The sequence below is a fragment of the Eublepharis macularius genome, chromosome 2 (genome assembly GCF_028583425.1).
Source record: "Eublepharis macularius isolate TG4126 chromosome 2, MPM_Emac_v1.0, whole genome shotgun sequence".
Taxonomy (NCBI): Eukaryota; Metazoa; Chordata; class Lepidosauria; order Squamata; family Eublepharidae; genus Eublepharis; species Eublepharis macularius.
Genome location: NC_072791.1, coordinates 197253545 through 197276197, shown reverse-complemented (window position 1 = coordinate 197276197; position 22653 = coordinate 197253545). Strand labels below are relative to the sequence as shown.

General features: G+C 41.1%; 1 protein-coding gene and 1 long non-coding RNA gene across 3 annotated transcripts in view; one reads left to right on the top strand and one right to left on the bottom strand.

Annotated features, from left to right (window-relative positions):
* CERS6 (ceramide synthase 6) overlaps positions 1-22653 on the bottom strand; it is a 150080-nt gene that overhangs the window by 9983 nt on the left and 117444 nt on the right. Inside the window, exons 5-8 of the mRNA XM_054971640.1 lie at positions 19280-19330; positions 16098-16190; positions 9836-9964; positions 8030-8136 (exon numbers count right to left, since the gene is read on the bottom strand). Of these exons, the coding sequence (XP_054827615.1) occupies positions 8030-8136; positions 9836-9964; positions 16098-16190; positions 19280-19330 (380 nt within the window). The remainder of the gene's footprint in view (positions 1-8029; positions 8137-9835; positions 9965-16097; positions 16191-19279; positions 19331-22653) is intronic.
* LOC129324391 (uncharacterized) lies at positions 13457-20763 on the top strand. 2 transcript variants are annotated; one of them, XR_008596530.1, is made up of 4 exons: positions 13457-13544; positions 13849-13940; positions 16601-16704; positions 20595-20763. It is a non-coding gene; the product is annotated as an uncharacterized LOC129324391 (long non-coding RNA). The 2 variants fall into 2 exon arrangements; XR_008596529.1 differs by having other exon boundaries at positions 13457-13940.

Genomic DNA, 22653 nt, shown 5'->3' with positions numbered 1-22653 from the left:
AAGTACAGTTCCACACAGTGCCTTTTTACTCTCCCATTTGGACTTCACATGAGACTTTTTATTGAGTTGTAGCTGAATGTATGTGGATGAACATGTGTCTTTTTTGTCATTTAGAGTTCTAGGACAAAGATCCTGCAGCGCGGCTGCTTTTTACGTCTTTACGCCCACAGGTAACAGTCTGCATAGGAATCTAGAAGGATTCCTTTTTCCTGCTTGTTTTGAAGGAGTGGCTACTTTTGCCTGTTGACTTCCTTTCAGGAAACAGAAGTTCCGACTCCAAGTTCTCGGCATGCTACACAATGCTACCAGAAATACCTGATCTTTACCAAGATGGAGTAACATCTTTTTTTCTTGAAGCAGCTGTTCTGCTTCAAACCGAGTGAGAGTGAACAATAATAAGCCAAAAGCTCAATAATGTGGCAATAAAATCACTAATACTATTTGCGCCTCTTAACATTGAATAAATCAATCTCAAATGATGCACTGAATTAAATAGGGGGAGCCCCAAAATCTCACTGAATTGTAAGTTTATAATGCCAGATGTAACCACTAGATGGCAAGTTTATCAAGTTGTTTTTAGTTATTCTATGCTTCACTGGGTTACTGGATGTAAAGCCTCAGACACTGATTGGCTGAGTTACGTTCAAGTGCTTATAGGAGGAAAAAACTTCCTTTCCAGTCCAGTTTCTTTGAGGAAAAGCAAAACTGTCAATTTAGCTGGGACTAAACCTTATACAACAAATAGAGGAACACTGGCAAGAGGAACAGAAGAAACAGCAATTTTACTCATAGAATCATAGAATCATAGAATTGGAAGGGGCCATACAGACCATCTAGTCCAACCCCCTGCCCAGTGCAGGATCAGCCTAAAGCATCAAGTTAAGCAGTTCTGAGTTGGATCAATATCTCAATGGCAGCCCTTCAATGGAAACTCAAACTAAGCAGTTCTGAGTCGGATCAATATCTCGATGGCAGCCCTTCAATGGAAATCTCCTTGAGTCCCATGATGAAAAAAAGGTGGGGTTATAGTTGGAACCCCAAGGAACCCAGAGGCAGGGAAGCTGAATTAAAGGTACCCTAGTAGGCACTGGAAAACGGGAAGCCAATGGCAGGCTGCTAGAGAACGATACTTGAGAAAAAGGGCACAGGGAGTGAGAATTGATGCAAGTGAAAGAGAAACCTCCAGAGAAACTTCACAGCATTTAAGAAGAGGAAGTGAAGTTTGTTCTGACTAGTGGGAGAGATTGTGGCTTTGGATGCTGGAAATGATAGGGAGCCAAGAGGGGTGGGAGAAAGAAACAAAATATCCAGAAAAGCAGGAATGAAGAAAGGAAGAGCTGAGGACAAAGTAGGGCTGAGGCAAAAACTGCTGAGAGTTGGGCACCGCTCTGCTCAGAAATAAAAAAAACAATTGTAAGAAGCGACAAAGTGGCCATCAGTGTCACCCTGGGACTTCAGTGAGTCTTCCAAAGGCCGAGTGAGATTGCAGAACTAGGGCCAAGCTACACGTGACAAATGACACTTGAACGGCAAGTGTATTTCTCCCTGTTCACTTGCCCTCCACTCAATCCACTTGCCGTTCAAGTGTCATTCGTCATGTGTAGCTTGGCCCCTAGACAAGAGGAGATGGATGGAGGCTGCAGCCTTTGGGGAAAGTAGGTCCAGCCCTGGATGCCCTTTTTGCTGTAACACTGCCCCCCTCCCCAGCTACAGCAGGAGCCACAACGGTAGCTTCAGGTAGAGCGGCACAGCCCATCTTGCTGAGTTGAGGCCCCCACAAACACTACTTAAGGTAGTTCCAGCATTTTGTTTTGATTCACATTCATCTCTGAGAAGCTGTCTGTCACATGCTATGCAAAAAGATGACTTCTGCTCATGGTCTGAAACAGACAATCAAAGCCTAGAGCAAACAAGCTACACAGCAGAGACGGGTCCCAGAGCCATTGTTTTGTAGTTCTGAATACAGCTCTAAAGAAGAAAAGCAAATTTCAGCCCTTTTAAAAAAAAACTGGGCATCCTGAGAAATAAAACTGGCATTAGGAGTTGATATAGCTACAGATGGTGTGATCCGCACGTGTGTGAACTCATCCGGCAAGCTGGTCTAACAGATCAGTTGCTGGTGGAAACGAAATGTTCGAACTGATGAAATTTACTGCAGAGAAATAACATGCATTTTTCGTTCCCTGATGTCTATCTTTGTGTATAAGTTTGGTTTATGACCAGGTTCCTATGTGGGCCCCCAAAGGTTATTGCTATTCTAACACTACTAAGCAAAAAATGATGCAGAAAACACCGAAACACAGAGAATGGTTGTTTAAAAACCTGGTGAGCTCAAGAGGTCTTTCAGCTACTTAAGTTGAACCAAAAATAAGGCAATTATTTTGTTTTATGGTATGTTCAAAGATGTTTTGATGAATCTGCCCGTTGTGCTCAGTGGTATTTATCTTTTTGCTCTTTGGCCACTATCATGAATGCTAGTATTTCAAACTCTGCTGATTGCTGCAAAGATCCTCAACTCTTCAGAAGAACAGGAACAGATTAACAAATTCTGAATCACAGCATGGGCCTGAAAAAGCACAAGTTAACGAAGGATGAACTATTCAAAAGATCCTACCCAAACGTAACTAACAGACAACAGAACTCTATTAAGAATGTGCTCATTTCAATTAATAGAAGACAGCACAACACAGGCTGATTTTTAATGATATGATTCTCTCCTTTGAGAATTTCTGTTACTCCTCTCTGAAGGTCGGGAGAGCTCTGCAAACAGAACGCCCCACTGGACGGGGGGTTGTTGAAATGAGAGGGAATCAGAAAAAAATCACCTCCTTCTTGCGCTTCTGTTGGCATCTTGCTCCAGTAGAGGCAATTTTTACCCCTTATTTCTCCTTGTTGCTACAGCATCCCCTAAAGATTTTTTTTCTAGTCGGTGCACCCTGCCCAACTGAGGTTACCACCACTTAATCAAGGAGAGGGGAAAGCATACTCAGCCCAGCCCCAAACTCTGGATTCAAGAGAGTTACTCCATGCTGGGATATTAGAAAAGGTGCCTCTTCTCTTTAAGCGATCAGCAACACTGAAAACAGCTGTTAATTGAGCAGAACCATCACTGTGCCAATCTGTAGTCTGGAAGTGCCAGAACATAATCCACATGTCCACTCCTGCCTGCGATGAATCAGTCCTTAACAGTTCGATCCCAAGAAAGTGCTACACTGATGTAATGAGATGGCAGGGTGCTTGAACTCAGCTTATTACATTTTTCATTGCTTGGCCAGTCAGTTACAGACCGGGAAAGAGAAAACTGGGTAGGCAAAACAAAACAAACAGGCAAACCTGTGGGCAACTTTGTCCATGGTTCTCATTTTAAGATAATACGATAGCTTTGCAGAGATCAGCACTGAGGATCAACCTCGAGAGTGGCTCCTTGGCTGAGCACTGTACCCAACACAAATGAGAACAGTAAGCAAGAGTCAAGTAATGGTAACCATTGGATTCCAAAGTCCTTCACAGGAGCTGTAAGAAGCTTAGGCTCTTCTTTCAAAAAAGAGAATTTTAACTGTAAAACTCTGGATTTACACAGTATAAAAACAAAACAAAATAAAAACAGATTTCAACCCAGCCCATACAGCAGACTCCTTAGCAATTAGTCAAGACTCCTTAGTCAAGACTGCTAACTCATCCTGCCTTCCTATATGAAAGAGGATAAAAAGATGATCAAATCAGTCAGAATGTACCAGGAGCTCCTTCCTTAGCAGAAAATGAATTCATCTGAAAAGCTAGCTAAGGCTGTATGGCTAATCTGGGATTCCTACAAGCTCAAAATTAACTCCAATCTCAGTCAAAGAAACTTACGATGTATCTATAATTTCTAGAATTAGATTTATGTACAAATGACAAAATTCTGTTAAACAAATGTTGATCACTTCTCGTTTTCAAAAACAATGCTATTGTACTGCAAGCTCTAAAACATCTGAATTATATTCTATGGACAAATCATTAGAGAGCGAGTGTTATCCCAGAGAAAAGCTTTGTCCCCCAAATGCAAATTCATTTTGCTTTCAATAGCTGAAATGCAAATATTTATGCAATACTTTTAAACCAGGGCTCTGTCTTGGAAATACTGGTTCATTCATGATGTCTACACACACAGTTGGGTCATTAGTTACTGAAATCTTGTCTTCAGTTGCATTGTTTTCCATAAAGTGCAGAAGTGTCACACTTCTGAATTTTTTTACAGGGGAGGGAATTTAGAAATACTTTACCAGTTCAAAACTAAGAGCTTTCTGCATCTAAAAATGGATTAAAATAGGTACTTGTATTTAATTACTTTTGCAGATTGAATTTAACAGTTTTAAGTATTTTGCTTCTATGTAACCTGCAACAGCAATGCCTTTCATGATATATGGACCTAACAATAACAATATTCGATTTATATATTGCCCTTCAGGACAACTTAATGCTGACTCAGAGCGGTTTACAAAGTATGTTATTATTATCCTCACAACAATCATTCTGTGAAGTGGGTGGGGCTGAGAGAGCTCTGAAAGAGAAGTCATTGACCCAAGGTCACCCAGCCGGCTTCAAGCGGAGGAGTGAGGAATCAAACCAGGTTCTCCAGATTACAGTCCTGCTGCTTTTAATCACTACACCAAACTGGCTCTCAGTAGAATAAAGCTCAGTCTATCCGAGTTATTCAAAACTGGTTTGGCTCAGGGCACTCTTCAAATCTGCCACTCGCCTGCATCAAATTGAACTGATTCCTGGTGAGCACCTGAATGGTAAAATGTAGATGTCTCAATGAAACAGCTCCTTCAAATGATAAACCCGCTAAACAAACCCTTTCCTTCAGTCGAAATACATTCCAATTTATTCCTATACTTTGAAGCGCCTCTCCATTTCTACCAAACTAGGCAAACCAGTAAAATGAGAAGAAATAACTGCCATCCGAGATCCAGTATAATGTAGTGGTTACAGTGCAAATACAGATTCAAATCATATTCTCGTGGTGACCTTTCTCAGACTAACTACTCACAGGGTTTCAGTTAGAATAAATGGAGGAACGGAGAGCCATGATCCAAATACCTTGGAGGAAGAACAGGATAAAAATGTAGCAAGCGAACCTCAATAACAGATCATCACCCTCTTTGTCAGCAGCATTTCTCCTCTTGTGCCAAACAGGATCTACTGACAGCATCACGGAGCTATTCTTATTTTACCTTAGAGAACTTCTTGTTATATTTATCATGTATTATATAGCATATATCAAAGCATAACTAAGTGAACTATGCAGTCACATATCCTTGGCCTATCTATGAATAGATGTTCTGCTTTGTATATTTATGTCAGATGTTTGTTATCTTAAAGGAACAAAAACATCCCATTTTAGAGATGGAGAAATTCACAACTCGAAGACATTTATCTTGCTAAATGTGCCTCCGCTGCTCTGTATAGTCTCTTGGCATCAATGAATTTTGGCATCAGAATGCTGATTTTTGGATTAGGAAACTGTGCCAAACTTTTTTGGGATCATTTAACAGCTCCATCCAAGCTATCTCTCCCTTAGGCTAGCCCAGGGCTTTTTTTCAACTGGAACGCGGTGGAACGGAGTTCCGGAACCACTTTAAAATGGTCACATGGCCGGTGGCCCTGCCCCCTGATCTCCAGACAGAGTGGCGCGGAGGGCAATCTAAACTCTCCCGTCTGGAGATCAGGGGGCAGGGCCACCGGCCATGTGACCATTTTCTCCGAGGGCAACCCACTGAGTTCCACCACCTCTTTTCCCAGAAAAAAAGCCCTGGGCTAGCCTATGTTGCAGCACAGTTTGAGAATGGAATAAACCCCTCAGCCAAGGCCATCGTGTCTGTCAGTATCCATAAGGCTTCCCAGTTGATTAAACTTGCATAATTTCAACACATTTATTTCTACTCTTCTTGATTACAGTGAAAGGCACTGTATTTCAAATGATTGCAGCTTTAAAAACCCAATTTATTATCCCTAGAATGACACAGGGAAAAATGAAAACATAATCCTGTCTGAATCCAAATGGAAAAAGTAACCCTATTTAAAACAGCTTTTTGTAAGTTACCGAAAAAGTTTTTCTTATGAAACCCTCCACCACAAATGTGCACAGCTAATTAAAGTAAACCACCTAACTAAGAAAGCCAGATAACCAAATCCCTGGAATTAGCACCTATTGTAAGACGGGGGAAAAAATGTTGCAAGAATTCCAGGTTTATTTATTAAACACATTCTTCTAGTGCCATTAAATGAGACCATGCCCACAAAATGGATATTGATTACATAAAATTTACACTCTATTGTTCAATGCTACTGCTGCAGAACTGGCAGGTCAGCAGATTAAGTACAAAGATCAATAGTTCAACTCCTACCCAGATTCTCCTATGGACCTCATAAACCACACAAAATCATTCTGAAATAAAATTAAAAGTTTCAAAACTTTAATTGCTTGTTATCTTCGGAGTTGTACTTGTACACAAACTGCAACCATCAGTTCTCAGTGTACAATTTTTCTCAATATTTACCATATGAGGAAAAAATATAAATGCAGTGAAGTGTAAAAACCCCACATGACAAGAATCCGGAGCGAATGGGTTTCTCTATGTATGAATATGCAACAACAGATACACAGGATCTTCATATTTTACAGGTGTGCACACTCCCTGCCCCACAAATCTGTGTCAGAAAAGTTATGTATAAAGTGGCACTAAACAGAAGAAAATAATAAAATCAATTGGAATTTCCTAGACAGAGTTTTGGACTGAAGTGTGGAACTCTGCAGCTCTCCAAGGCGTATGCCATAGTTCTCCAACATATTTTTACAAAGCCAAGTCATGGAGGTACACTTTTTTCATCTCTCACCACAGTACAAAGCACCACAGATAAGCATACCCTATTGCAGGGTTCTTAAATTTAGCTGAGGCTCATGCTTTGCAGCCTATGTCACCTATTTTATTTTATTTTTATTTTATGCTCTTTATAGTCCACCTTTCTCATTGAGGCTCGGGATGGATTACATAATGTAAGTCAAATACAATCCACAGCATGGGACATCCAATAAACTGTACAATAGGGTTTGGATTGAAGAAATCTGAAAACAGAAATCTGAAGCACAGCTGAAACAAACCTGAAACAAAGCATAAGCATTTAAACATGACATGTTAAATGATGCAGAAATTACATAGTAGGAGCATGCTTACAGCAACAGACAATACACAGTACTTGTCCGTAATCCATATCGCTTTACCAAAGTATCTTGACTTTGAGGGAAAACCTATGCTGAGTGCATCACAATTACATTCCCAACCTAATGGCTGATACAGCACTGAGATTGCCACTACTTTCAAAATTAATCTTACAAAAAAGAGAAACAGTACAACACACACACACACAGCTGCTACACTTCTCAGTGAATGAGGATGAAAAACAGTTAAGAGCGTACTCCCTGCTAGCATTCTGAAAAGTAACACTGCAGGAACTGTAGTAGTGTTCCTGAAATTCTTTTAAAGGAATTTCTAAGCGGGTTCAGATATCGACGGCACATGGCTGAGCATGGGCCTCACTCTTCTGTCCACCCATCATCACGTGTGAAAAGTTGCACCCTGCCTGTAGATGCCCATCAACACACACAGGATCACCTCACTGGGTGATTGTTGTGAGGAATAACACACTTTGTAAATCTCTCCGAGTGGGCATTAAGTTGTCCTGAAGGACGGTATATAAATTGAATGTTGTTGTTGCTATTAACCTAATGTCTACAATTCTTCCATAACCAGAGAGAGGTTGGGTTTTCTAGAACCATTACACTTAGACAACCGCAGTCCTATTACCAACTATTGTTATTGGTGGGTCGTTATCGATGGACATGTTATTTCACAACTACCTCCTGGGTCTGCCGGTATGAAGAAAACAGTATGAAAAGCAACCACATCCCTTGACATGAGACAGGCAGGAGGATACAGCAAGGTGCTTGCCAGGTTTATAATTGCAGAGAGGGGATATATTTACTTACCACAAAGGATAGATTCCAAGTCTTGTAATAATGAAAATTAGCGCAAACGTGAAAAAGAGGGTATCGCATACTCTCTGACACTTGCAGTAGTTTGTCAATTTGGCTGCCTGTAACAAGGAAAGAACATACCAGCAAAATTAAGCCTCCTTGATGTTTCTTCTAGAATGAATGGACGCGTAGAGATGAAAGTTGATCCTATTCAACAGCATCTTCCCAACTCGTTCTACTGCCTGTATATTCCATTTTATTTATTTAGGTTATCTATTTAACCTGCTCTTCCATTTGAGAATACACAAACGAATTGCCATAAAACCCCCCTAAAAACACTGCATATGTATATAACTGAGCTGTTTCTTCCTTGGCTGCTCCTGATTTGCCCAAAAGGCCATGCTGAAGAGTTAAACTTCACCCAATCCTGTTTTCTGGTCCTTCCTGGCTTGATTTCTAGGCCTCAGCTTCTTTCCTCTTTTAGCGGACTGCTGTCAACATTGCTTATGTTTCCCACTGGCCTTTTCATGCCTTTCTGAGTGCTCATTCTACCACCTTCCTCTTGTTCACCCCAAACCAATCACTTCAAACTTTCTTTCACTACAGAAAGCATTCAATAATAACCCTTAATCAGAAGAGCTCTTCAAGTTTTTTGGTGTCTGATAAACACTGGTAAGACTAGCATTTGTTCTCCCTGATGCAGATGCCTTTATTCACTGTACTATGTGTAGGGAGTCTTAAAAGTACTGAGCTTGTTCTATGAAGTTCCTTGGAAAGGACACAATCCTGATAGCTTTGTTGGCCTATGGCACCGAACTGGGAACGAATGAAACATTTCACATTACACAATCCACATTTGGAACACTTTGATACTTCCTCCAGGTACTGGCTTGAATCCCACCATCCACTCAGCAAAGTCTGAAGCCTTCTTCTGCTGGGGGAAAAGCCACTGCAATTGCAGGAAGGTTTCAAGCTTTGACTGGAGCAGTCTGATACAAGCCACTGATTTTCTTCCACTTGTATTGGTAGCTTCGAGCATAACATCCAGGGTTGCAAATGAGTCGAAGAAACGTGAAAGAAAGATGCCATTTCCCCTGCACGGAAAGTTTTAATGCGGCTTCTCTAAGAGTGCTAAAGAAATCACTTGCCTCTGACATTTAGAGAGATATTAAATTCACCAAAATAGTGACATTATTTAAGTGCATTTTAGTCTCAAAGCTCAGCGAGCACCACGCTTCCAAAACAGCCTAACATAGTTTCTCCTCTTGCTTTTTAAAAAATTTATATGTGAAATCTAAGAAATCAAAAGAACCAAGTCCAAATAACTTCATATAAAGCTGTTCAGAAGAGCAATTGCATGCTATAGAAAGAAATTAAGGCCCTCTACTTTTTTGCGGGCTTTGTGATTCCACAACAGCTATAAAGGTCCAAGGAAGTGAAAGTCGGTTTAAAAGAGAGCTCCCGTGAATTCTCACAACTGAGATAATGCCACAATCATTCTCTGTCAAGCCAATCATATAAATAATTTTTTGTGTAGAACACACTACAACAACAGAATGAGGTTTTAACTATAAGCCCAATGCTCTATGTATTTAATGAGAAGCAGGACCCCCTGGATTCATTAGACTTACAAGCAAGTGCGCATAGGACTCCAGCCTCTGTCAATCAACGTCTTTGAGACAAACTTGAAAGGAGCATCAGCTCTTGTAGGCAGCAGCCAACTTTAGGATAGCATCTTTGCTCTAGGAAGACTTTTTGGACAGCATGTAGAAGACAGAGATTAGTACGAATTATCAGCTTTTGCAAAAGGCATCTTACCTCCAGCACAATGTCGACCGAGTCATGAAGACACAGCGTCAAGGCCCCCACACGCACGAAGTTGATTGTGTATGAGAGGGTCAGCAAAATCACCGTTACAATGTGATGGGAAAACATGATGGCAAAGTCCTAGAGTAGAGAAAGGCAAAAATGACTTTTCTGTCCGAAATCAACGGGCATTTTACAGCATGAAGGGAGTAATCATCAGTAATGGTTAAGCCGCACCTCCACCTCCGGCAGATGTCGTATGGTTTTCATACAGCAAGCAGGTGTTTTATTAGAAAGCTGTGTTAACTGATTGTGATTTTATCTTGTATATTTTATCTTCTGTTGTGACCCGCCCTGAGCCCGCTTGCAAGGAGGGCGGGATATAAATATAATTAATAATAATAATGTCTACTCAAAAGTTCCATGTTGTTCAATGGCGTTTACTCTCGGGAAACTGTCCTTATAACTGCAATGTTAAGACTATGAAAAAAAAAACCCTCCCCAAAACTCCTACAAATTCTGCACCAATAGCAAAACCAGGAGGTGCAGGAGGCACTTACCTGTCACATGTACACCTGCAGCATCACCAAATGACGTAATTTCTGGCGTGATGCAGAAGTGATGGGTTGCGTTGGGGGCCAATTCTCTGGGTTTTTTTGGAGAATCCCCCCCACATGACCCTTTTCTTCCATGATACCAGAAATGTCATTATTTGGCAACACGGTGGGCACAAGTGTGACAGGTAAGTGACCCACCCACCTCTGCTTTGCCCTTGGGAGACCTAGCAGCCTGGCAGGGAGAGGAAGTTTAGGAACATCTCTGCCAACTGCATAACATCTGGGCTGAACTTGTGTTTCCCTTCCTGTGGGCATGCATAAAAGCCAGGGAGTGGCCAGAAGTGCAAACCTTTTGGTGCAAACTGAAGGGCAAGAGACAAAGGGATCTCGGCCCCTGGTTCTTAGCCTGTAGCCATGAGTGACCCTGCCAGTGGAGTCAGGGCCAGCCCAGAACGGAGTTTACTGTATTTTCCCTCCATGCCTTCATTTTAGCTACATTTTCGGAAGCTGTTTTGGGACCCTATCGGAGAGAAAAGAAGGGCAGATAATACCTTAAATAAATAAATGCCACAAAAATTATTTCTAGAGATACCGCCCAGAGAATATATTATATTACAACTACATGCAAAATACAGTAAAATCTAAAACTACATATTCACCCTCAGAAACAGATTAGGGCACGAATAATATGTGACTTTTATATTATATTATATTATATTATATTATATTATATTATGTTATGTTATGTTATGTTATGTTATGTTATGTTATGTTATGTTATGTTATGTTATGTTATGTTATGTTATGTTATATAATTCGATTTATACCCCGCCCTCCCCACAAATGGGCTCAGGGCGGCTAACAACATTAAAAAATACATTAAAATCACAAAAACATAAAATCAACAATATTTTTTTAAAAATCATTAAAACAGTCCAGGAGCAGGCTATTTAGACAAATATTGGGAGTCTGTATACGGGCATAGCAGATGGCAATACTGCTATAAAAGATAGCAATACTGTTATCTTTTAAGACTATCATCATATAAGCTGTCTGCAAACATAAAGGGTCAAGAGTTCCTTGGGAGTTTCATGCTGGAATCAAGCCACAAATACATCTTGGTTAAGAGAGAGTGGATTGTCAGTTCTCCATATCAAAGGAGTTGTTTACATCCCCCCTCTCCTCCCTCCCCCCTTCCCCCCCTCCTCCTCTATATTTGGCCAGTTTCCTTCTGCCCTCCATGCATCTGACGAAGAGAACGTGATTCTCGAAAGCTTATGCTACAATAAAATTGGTTAGTCTTAAAGGTGCTACTGGACTCTTTTTGATTTTGCTACTACAGACTAACACGGCTAACTCCTCTAGTTCTGCTTTTGTTGCCAACAGGCAAAGAAGTAGTAGCAGCAGCAGCAGCTGAGGAGAGATGCTTAATTGCTTTCCCCCCCCTCCCCGAAAGTCATCACTTGATTTTGCAGTCTTCAAGTGATAAACCTGCATGTTTGACAAGGCTAGACAAATTTTGGCCGGGAAAATAATGGTCTTTGAGATAAGGACATTGAAGTATTGAGTGCTGTCCCAGTGACAATTATAATTAATTATCCATATCTTTGCTAACCAACTCATGTGTGTGCAAAAGAACACTCATAACCATTTACAGGTATATAAATTAGGATATGCAAATAATCTACATTAATCCCCATTTACCTTCATTTTCTTAAAATCAGGGAACGTTACTCCTACTTTTATGTTTTTAAGTCCCATTTCCCATTTCAAACGGCTTGTTTACCACCTTCCAGTGAAATTAAATGGGTGGAGCCATGCTAATACTGCCCCCCAGGCATACTAGATTTGGAAACTGGAGGAACACCTGGTAATCTAAGCATGTCTGGAAATGCCAGAGAACTTCTTTTAAAACAGAGATTCTCTATATACTTGGTTTGGGCTTGTGTGTGTTATGTGCCATCAAGTCGCCTCTGACCTATGGCGACCCTATGAAGGAAAGACCTCCAAAATGTCCTATCATTAACAGACTTGCTCAGATCCTGCAAACTGGAGGACGTGGCTTCTTTTACTGAGTCAAGCCATCTTGTGTTAGGTCTTCCTCTTTTTCTACTGCCTTCCACTTTTCCTAGTATTATTGACTTTTCCAAAGAATCTTATCTTCTCATGATGTGACCAAAGTGCGATAGCCTTAGTTTTGTCATTTTAGCTTTAGGGAGGATTCAGGCTTGGTTTGGGATTGCCCTGGTCTTTAACATTTCTTCCACTGTGCATTAGCAGGATTAGCACAGCCAGAACCATTTTTCTCCAAGGACAGTTGAATCACTTTGATTATTTCTGCTTTCATCAGTGTATGGCCCTAGAGACAGCTAGACCACTGAGCCAGAATACATTTTCAAGAAAAATACCGAGGAACCATATTGCACAGGATAATTAGAAGCTGCAGTTAAGTGCAGGCTATCTTGACACAACCAAGACCTCTGTTCAAAACACATTAATGTGCTGAGAATGCATCTAACTTTACCCCTTCCCCCCTCTCTTTCTTCTAAAAAATGTCAATAAACTAATAAAGAAGCCATTTTCTGAAATCTGTTAAATACTGACCTAGAAATACTACTGCTCTCTAAAATGCCAGCTGCCATCCTACTACCCAAACCCAGAAAATCCATAGATAAATTTGACTGATTCTAAAGCAAAGATATTCTGGGACAGCCATAAGCTTCTTAGCCCATTTGCTCTCTTTAACTATTTCTGAGCTCTGTGAGTGCAATCGAGGGGCAAAAGTTAGACATAATACAAAAAAGAACCAAAAAACCCCCACACCAACCCACAGCACACCAACTCTTTTGCAAGCACACATCCTAATATTTAAAATATGGATCAAGTACACATCATGCCAATGTAAACAGCTATAAAGTACATCTACTTCGTTGCATGACGTTCGCTGACGGCTGAGCCAATAATACACATTGGACTGCAGCTACTGCTCATTAATCTTCAGCCAGGCAGAGATAACCTAGTGGAATTTGTACCCCCACCAATAACTGAAAGCAGCTTTTGAGAATCAGCATTCAGTTCCACTGGAGGCTATTTTCATGGCAGGAATTTGCTATTTGGATAAACTGTACCACGAGCACATCTCTGTGGCTGTGCATTTTTATAAGGTGAATCGCTCCCATTCCTGAGCAATCACAGTGCTGAATACAATTCAGTACCTCCCCTCCTTGGCCTGAGTGTCACAGACCCTTGTCTACGGAAGGTATTGGTTGAACAAAAAGCAAGCCTGAGACTTTGCTTTAGCTTTATATTTGCAAAACGTGTACTTTCTCAGCAAATGTTCTCACTCTTACATCCTTGTAAAGCGATCATTTTTAACAGCTAGCAACACGCCCAGATAAATCTCTGAACAACTTGGTCTAAAAAGTACACCGTTTGTTACATTTATTTCTATGGGAAATTTCTTTTAAGTTCAGAGGAACACTCATCTGATACCGTCAGAAGTGATGGACCAGGAGGTGTTGGGAGAGCTGGCAGCCCTAGATGTCAGACTGATCAGGACAGTGAGTAAAGCCTTGGATCTGGGCCTTTTCTTCTTATCCACCTTTCCATTTTGTTTCTCTTAAGCAGGGTGCCAATGACTCGGGAAAACTCAGCTCTCTTCGTCATGCATCTGATGAAGACAGCTGTGGCTCTTGAAAGCTTATGCTTATAAAGTTGGTTAGTCTTAAAGGTGCTACTGGCCTCTTTGCTGTTTTGCTACTGCAGACTAACATGGCTAAGTCCTCTGGATCTATCATCAGGAAAACCTACTATAGCATACTGGATCTCATGCACAACCCCCTCCCCCCCCCCGCCACATTAAGATCAATGAGATTTACATCCACAGTACTGAGCTGCAAATTGGTTCAAACACAGAAACGTTAGCTATCTTGGTGGGAAAATAAGTAACTCTGCCACACCTCATGTATTCAAATAGGCTTTTACTTACAGGCACTGGTAAGGGAATCGGACTGCAGAACAAACGGTTTCCATTGTGCACAGACAGTAGGGATAGGTTTGGGTGGAGGTTCAAATGAAGAAATTGGCTCAGTACAGAAAACACAAAAACTTGGTTTATTTTAACTGTCGTTCGTTTAGATAATGAACTATCATTTGGTTCTTGGTTTCCCTCGACAAATGCTGATTTCATTCATTCCCCCCTAGATGACCAGCAAATTGAGGTTTTGATTTTGAGCCACTCTAGCCAGACATCTCTGTAGCTGGGGAGTGTGTATTCATAAATTAATACACATTTTATCTTTCATTTTCAACTGCACTGTAGTTTATATTAAAGTAATCAGGGTTGGCTCTGACTGGTCAACTAATGCCGTCAATTAACCACTCAAGAAAGGTGGGTAGCCATGTTGGTCTGTTGTAGAACAGCAAGATTCGGGTCCAGGAGCACCTTAAAGACCAATTAGATTTGAGAGTCAGAGCTCCCTTTGTTAGATACCTTTGTCAGATATTTACCTGATGAAGGGCGTTTTGAGTCTCAAAAACTCAAACCCTGGAAATTTAGTTGGTCTTTCTTTCTTACTTACTCTACTCTTCTGACCTATAAGTCTTAAGTAGTAACTGAGAATATGAAGAAGAAAGAAAGAATTCAGGCCAGAAGCAGTTAGCTCGTAAATTACAAAAAGGCTGGTTTCTAATAAGTTGCCTGAATTCTCATGGCTTGAACTAAAAATTTGTCTAAAATGAGTAAATTTCCCACTCTTAGTTGTTCTTTAAGGTGCTATTGGACCTGAATCTTGCTCTTCTACTACAGACCAACTCCACCTGAAACCACTCAAGAAAATCACTCAAGTGACTTATTAGCACAATTCTCCTTGTGGTTTTTTAATTATCTAAAAGACTTCAGAGCCTGTGTAATCTGCCATGGTACTCCAAAGGATTTTTAGCTCCCTTAAAAATCCTTTGGAGTATCATGGCAGATTACATAGAGGTTGTTCTTCTATCTAGAAGGCTTGATTCCTGGGTTCTTATGCCATTGTTATAATTGTGTATTCCTCCTTTTAAAATTGTTCAGAGTTTATCCGTGAAATTCTAAGCAGAGTTATTCTAAACCCACTGACTGACAATGGGTGAGAAAAGCTAGGCCACATTTCTTAAATGGAAAGTGAAAGAAGAGAGAAGGTACTTTCTGGAAAGGACTACAAGGTATGACAGCTCCTCATTGAGGGGTGTTGTGCGTATTATCCCTGCCACTGCTGTCTGCTAACCATGATGCAATAAGAACAGGAAGGCTTTAATTAACCAAGAGCACTTATGACTTCGTGCAGAATTTGACGGCTCGCCAACAACAGGGAGTCATCTGGCAGTAACTCCTAAGCATCTTCCCTGCAATCAATCCCTTATCTCTTATCTTTGGTATTTTAAGGTCACGCAAAGGGCAAATGCTTTCTGCAAGGCCACTGCCTAATTTGGAAGGAGACTGGGTATATCAATGCTGCAGACTGAAAGTCTGTTTCAGGCTGTTTCATCATGGCAAGCACCTCTTGCTGCCTGAAAAACACAGCAGCTGTGCACAGATGCCACAGGCTGTGCTAAACTTCTGCAAGACTTTGCAGCCGCACAAGTAAGATCTTGCTAATGCCAGCATGCCTCTGTTCTCTCAAGAGTCAGTCAAAAGCTGCTTTCACAACCTGGTTGTAGTTTACAACACTGACCGTTCTTACCTTTCTTTTGATGTCAGTGAACTGAGAAAACATTAAGGACCAATAGAACGATAACTCAACTATGTAGTAATAATGAAGCTCAGGTGTCAATGGCTGAAAGGCAATGAGAAAAGAATGAAGAGGTTAACAAAGAGCAAACAATTCAGCTATTTGCTAGAAAATGAACAAAACTACAGATCACCTATGGAATATTTGGCATTTTGCAGATCTCTAGTGGGTTCCTCGTCTACATTTAAAGGCTGTTCCTTAGAATACCCACCTTCTTTATTTCTTCACAATTAAATGTGAACTATATATCCCTTCCTTACATTGTCAAAGTAGCCTGTACTACATACAGGGAAAAGATTTTCAGCAAGATTAAGGATTTTGACTAGTTTTTAAAACTGGAGCCTCTCTCAATGCAGTCACATCTCAACGATCCTGTTATCTCAGGACTATTTGTGTCAATGTTCACATTTCTACAAGATGAAGACTCTCTAACACAGTGAGCTTTATTCACACAGGATGGAGCAAACAGAGGCAAAGAGAGAGTTACACAAAACCACTGGAAAGGAAGAGATGGCCTGAAGTTACCTATGCCACACTTAGACCATCTCCAACAGCTAAGGTATTTAATTAAAATTTAAAAGCCATTCGTTCATCTAGGAAACCAGCACAGCCATGGAAATTACATATTTCATTGTCTAGCCAACCAAAGCACCCTGCGACTTTACTTGGTGGGGTCCTGTTACGAACACAAGGAGAGCCCTGTTGAATCAAACAAGTGCTCTACCACATCCAGAATCCTTTTCACACAGTGGGTAACCATTTGCTCTGATGGGCCAGCAAACAGGGCACAGAGGCCAGGGCCTCCTCGCACTGGCATTTTCAGGTTTGGTGGAAGAGAGTGCCCTCGAGTCAGAGTTGACTTATGGCGGTGGAGTTTTCATGGCAAGAGACTAACAGAGGCTTGCCATTGCCTGCCTCTGCAACCTTGGTCTTCGTTGGAGGTCTTCCATCCAATTATTAACCAAGGTCGACCCTGCTTAGCTTCTGAGTTCTGATGAGATTGGGCACTCTTGGGATACCCAGGTCAGGGCATTTACAAGTTTACTGCCTTTGAATTTAATAGCTATTGAGGACGAATTGTCCATAAATCTTCTAATCTCCTTTTAAAGCCACCTATGTTCTGTGTGTATCTGAGTAATCTGGAATATGGACAGGCCGCTGCTTCCTACTTGTGGAACACTTTGGACTCGACTGAGGAGGCAGGGGAGGAACAGGGAGGGGCTGAGACCCTTGGACTAAACAGCCTTTTCCTTACCCCCAAATCTCTTATTCTACAGAGCTCAGTCTTTCATAAGTACGCTACGCCTCAACAATATCATAGACATAGTTTTTCAGTCCTTCATTCTTGTGATGATTTTAAAACGAGTTTTGAATTTTATTTAAAGATTCCACAGACAAAGCCTTTCCAAACCTACAGCGTGGCTGTCAGTTACCATGTTTGCATAGGTCTAATAAAAGAATCTAGGACACATGGAAGATCTTGTGAATTTTTAAACACATATTTAATGGAAAGACAGGCTGAGGACTCTCTTTAATTTGGATAGTAATCTCTAGTCCTTCCTTTCTTTCTCTCTCCACTCCTGAGACAGGCTCAAGAAAAAGTCGACAGAGGGCACACAAACATTCTTCAGTCCTCCATTTTATCTTCACAACAACCACCACCAGTGAGGTAGATTAGACAAAGTGAAGGTCGAAGGTCACCCAGGCAGCTTCCATGGCAGAGTGGGGATTTGAACTCGGGCCTCCCACAGCCTAGACCGACACTCTAACCACTACACCATGGTGGCTGAAAACCCTAAAGTCTCCGCACATTTGTTAACATTCAAACCACTGGTACAAGAATATTATCCACAGACAGAACTATATCCTGAAATTATCTGGCTGTGGACAACAGCAGCCATTCTCAAGATCTCATGGTTAGCAGACATGCGGAAACAAGTATTCTTAAAAAAATTCCAATATATCTGCTAAAAAGGTTGCCATCAAAACAATCCATATATACTGCTAATCTTGGTATTTGGGAATACCACTGCAGCTGTTTCACTGCAAGCAATACATATCTTTAGGACTAGGGCTGGGTGTGTGTTTGAAATATGTCTCTGTAGATGGAAAGAATTTATTTTTACAGATCTGAAAGTGCCTTGAACATAGGATACTTCCCCGCCCCCCTTCGGATTTTTGGATGCTAGTGGAACACAAATAATGATGAGAAACTAGCCAGACAAGGTTAAATTTAAAATATAATTGCCACAAAGAGGCCTATTGCTAAGAATGATCACATTATTGGGCTTTCCAGCAGTACAATCCAAAGCAGAGTCACACCCTTTTAATTCCACTGATGAGTTTAGGAAGGTGTAACTCTGCTTAGGATTGCTCTGCATGTCCCTGGATGTTTTCCTTTCCAAAGTTTCTCACATGCTTCTTAAAGGGTAAGGTCTCCCTCTCTTTAAAGATAAAATAGGAATTGATTTTATAAGCATGAAGATGAAAGGTGCAGCACAGAAAACTCCTCCAAAATAAGCAATCAGTTCCTAGGACAAGATGTGCTCATAGTGAAGACAGCTGTGAAACCTCCAGGATGCGATGACGGGTGCTTCTTTATAACTCTTCTGCATCCTCGTAATTATAACGGGGAGATAACATCATTGTGATGAAAAATAGAAACATACAAAATGGAAATCCTGAGAACTTCCTGAAATGGCTCATAATTAAGGGCTTAGCATAATAATTACCAACAACTCTTGCAGAAGGAAAGGCATTGCCGTAAATGGAATGGATCTGTCAGATCCAACCCTTTAAGTGAGGACCCTGAAAGTGAATCCTAAAGAGTATTTCCTCTCTCCCGCCCCTTGTTGTTTGAGCAGTACTTGGCAGCAGACTGAGTGTGCAGAAACAGTTTGGAAGAAGGAAGGACACTGCGATGCAGGCAAAACTCTGCAAAGGATTCCGAGGTGACTTTTTGCCCTCTATCTTTAAGTAGCCATGCCCTCGAGGATCTGTGCTCTACCCACCATTTTCATGCTTGCAAAACAACATCAGACAAGGTGGCTCTACGGAAGACTAAGCTTTCTTAGTTTACGATAAGTTCAAACACTTTGTATTCATTTTCATGCAAAATAGCACCTCCCCTTTACCTGCAAAGGATATCCGGTCCAGCAATGCCTAGTATTCCACAGCCAGGGACTCTTTTAAAAAAAGAGGGGGGGGGGAAACATAAACAGTATGAAATGCAAACTTTATACATCATGCCGTTCAGTTTTTACCAATGAAGGCCATACCTTAAAAACCAGTGACTAGAAATGCACGTGGCTTTCTCATGCCTTCACTGACCACATAGCAGACTATATTAGAATACAGAACTTCTCGTGCTGGATCACACCAAGGTCCACCCAGCCAGGCACACCCTTTCCCCATTTATTAAATGCTGCTGTTGAGAGTTTTCACTGCGGGTATTCCTTACACACCACTTGTATGCTGTTTTATGCATGGATTATGGTAAAAATTGCCTCCATTTGTCAGGAAAAATTTTGCATAAGGAAAGACTATGTGGCCTGAAAATGAAGATTTACGGGTTTAATTGTGTAGAATGGAAACTCAAAACAGTCAAAAGTGTGATGTTACAAAATTCAGTAGCATCCCTACATCTAGTCCAATATTGAGTTGAATCCTGACTAATTTTTCTACCTGTGCAAAGGGGGAAGGATTCTTGTCGATTCCCACTCCCACGGCAGACCTCCAATCTCCCTCCAAGCTAAGTCTGGGGGTCTCCATCCCCCATGAGCAGCATTTTGGGAGAAAATTGAGGCAGCAAGATGGGAGAGGCGGGGAAGTCATGCTTCTGTGGGTGGAAATCCTGTTGCCCACTGAAACTGCGGGCAGGATCCAAGCCATTCTGTTTGTACAATGGCCCCTGGAAGTTCATTAGCAGTGGAGGACAACCGTTCCCTAATTTTTGTTCCCTGCATCAGGAACTTGGGAGCACGCTGGCTCTTTATGCAAGAGATTCCAATTTAACTGTTCCGGCTAATGGATATTATTAGACCTCTCTGCAGGACATCTATCTAATCCTTTTTAATAAAGCCATTTAAAAGTTGTACTTCTCATTTCTGCTTGGGATCGGAGGGATACCATTTCTCCTGCTACCTCCTGCTACAGCTTGCTGTGCTGCTGTAATGCTGCACCTGGGGACCCCTCCCTCTAAAAAGACCACTAGGCGCGATGTGAGTGGAGAGGTCTTCAGCGGAGGGGGAATCCGCCAAAAATTATTCTCTCCTCTGCTGGATGAAACGTCCTTAAACTGGCAGAGGATGAATTTTTTTCATCCTTACAGAAGTAATACTCATTTTATATACTCTATCAGCTTCACAGACTGATCATACATCCTCTGCTATCTGTTCCTTACCCATGCTCTTCTTAACTTAGCAAAGGCATGATTTTTTTTCCTTTTAGGAAATGGAATCAAAATATAGAGAGAAGACTGTTCAGTGTACACAGCCTTTCAAGATGACCCAGAAGCAAAGGAATAGCAAGGTGAGTTAAGACATGCTGCAATACATAAGTAAACATGAATAACACCAAGAACCCTTTGCCTTCAGAAGAATCAAAAGTTGGGGAGTCGAAACAATCTTCACATGCTTTCTGACTATTTGCACAAGATGTCTGACTATTTATCCTCCGAGTTCTTGAAATGCAAGAACACGACAAACCGCCCCCCCACACACACACACGCTTTTAAAGCATTTCTTGGCATTTGAAGAGAAGAGTAGATATTTTTCTCATACTGTCGAAATACAAATATACTGAATATCACATTTACAGATGAAGGAAGCCATCATATCTTTCAGTGGAAATAACCTAATTTGGGGGGGGGGACCTTTTAAATTAAAACTTAAACTCTCCAGAACATCTAAATAAAGGAATTATTCATATTCCCAAGGTAATTAAAATGAAACCCTGCCCTCAAGTAATAGTAGACTTATGGTGACCCCTGCTGGGGTTTTCATGGCAAAAGACTAACAGAGGTGGTTTGCCATTACCTGCCTCTGCAACCCTGGTTTTTGTTGGAGGTCTCCCATCCAATTACTAACCAAGGCTGACCTGCTTGGCTTCTGAGATCTGACGAGATCAGGCTCTCCTGGGGATTCCTAAGATAATGCCAGTCTGACGTTGTGTTATTTTGCTTTGCCAAGGAATGGAATATGGAGTGCAGATAGGGAGTGATTCAATTCATATGGGCTCTTATCGACTTCTGCTGGACAAATCCAACAGCTGCAATGTGAGATACTGTTGGGGGATGGGACAGCTCCTCATCCCAAACACTGTAGCTGGTCTACGCAGAAGGCATATGTATTCTGCACCCTACAGTATCTCTGAAGACAGCTTTATGATCCACTGTAGTTTTCATTATCTGACAGGATTCCTGGGGAGATCTTCTGTCCGAACCAGCAATCACAGAGATGGGTATCCAGCAGGAAGCTTCATAGAAGTACAATTCAATTACTTAGCATGCATATAGTATACAAAGACAACACACACACACAATACCTTCATTTTGCTCAAACATACCTCCTGCATACAACTTTCTGAAAGTGCTGCAAGCTCAAAACAATCTTGAGCAAGCATTTACTAACCGAATAGCCAGGTTTTCAAGACAGGTACAGTCCCAATCAACAAGGATGTTGTTATATAAGGCAATTCAAGTTCAAGGGATGGTTAACGATACTGAAAATATCATTTGATTTTCACTTGGCTCTATCATAGTTGGGGAAGGAGGAAACAGGTAGGAAAAATAAAATTCCCTTCTGTTAAATGGCCTAACTACCATACTTGATAATTCTTGAAGCCTAACTACCATACTTGATAATTCCAGAGTAATGATTTAGCCATTCAGATTTATGATTGCCAGAATATCCAAAAAGAGGAAAAAAATCTCAGTGCTGAACAGTAAGAGGTTCTGGAGCCATTGCCCCTGGCCTAGTTACCAAAATGGCAATGTTTGGTTTCTCTGTTCCCTGGAGAAAGGTTGCAATAATATGGAGCCACCAGCACACCACAAACTTAAGTCTTCTGCAAACCTTCTGCAAACCTTCAACTTAATCAACTTAAGTTGTTGTCCAACTCTCCTTTACTCCTTTCTCACAGTTTAGATGAGAAACAGTTAATCAAATCCTCCAGTCTAGTGTTGACTATGACACCTGTGTGTTCTGTACAGTGGGTAGCACAGTGTTGCCACTAAATAGGTACCTCACAAGACTGATCTGATGCTGTATTGAGGTGCACAGTGAGTGAGCTCCTTGGAAAGAGGATATAATAAAATGTAAAAACAACAACAACAACAACAAACTAGTAGTAATTAATAATCAGACCCTCTGGCATGCTTGTGGCTTCGAGTAGTAACATATATGCAAACAATGAGGGAGTGCGTCAAAATCAAAGGTTTCTTTTTACATACCCACACACTTGGTGCTTGAGGGAAAAAGAATGTTTTCACATGGGCATATTTTCATGG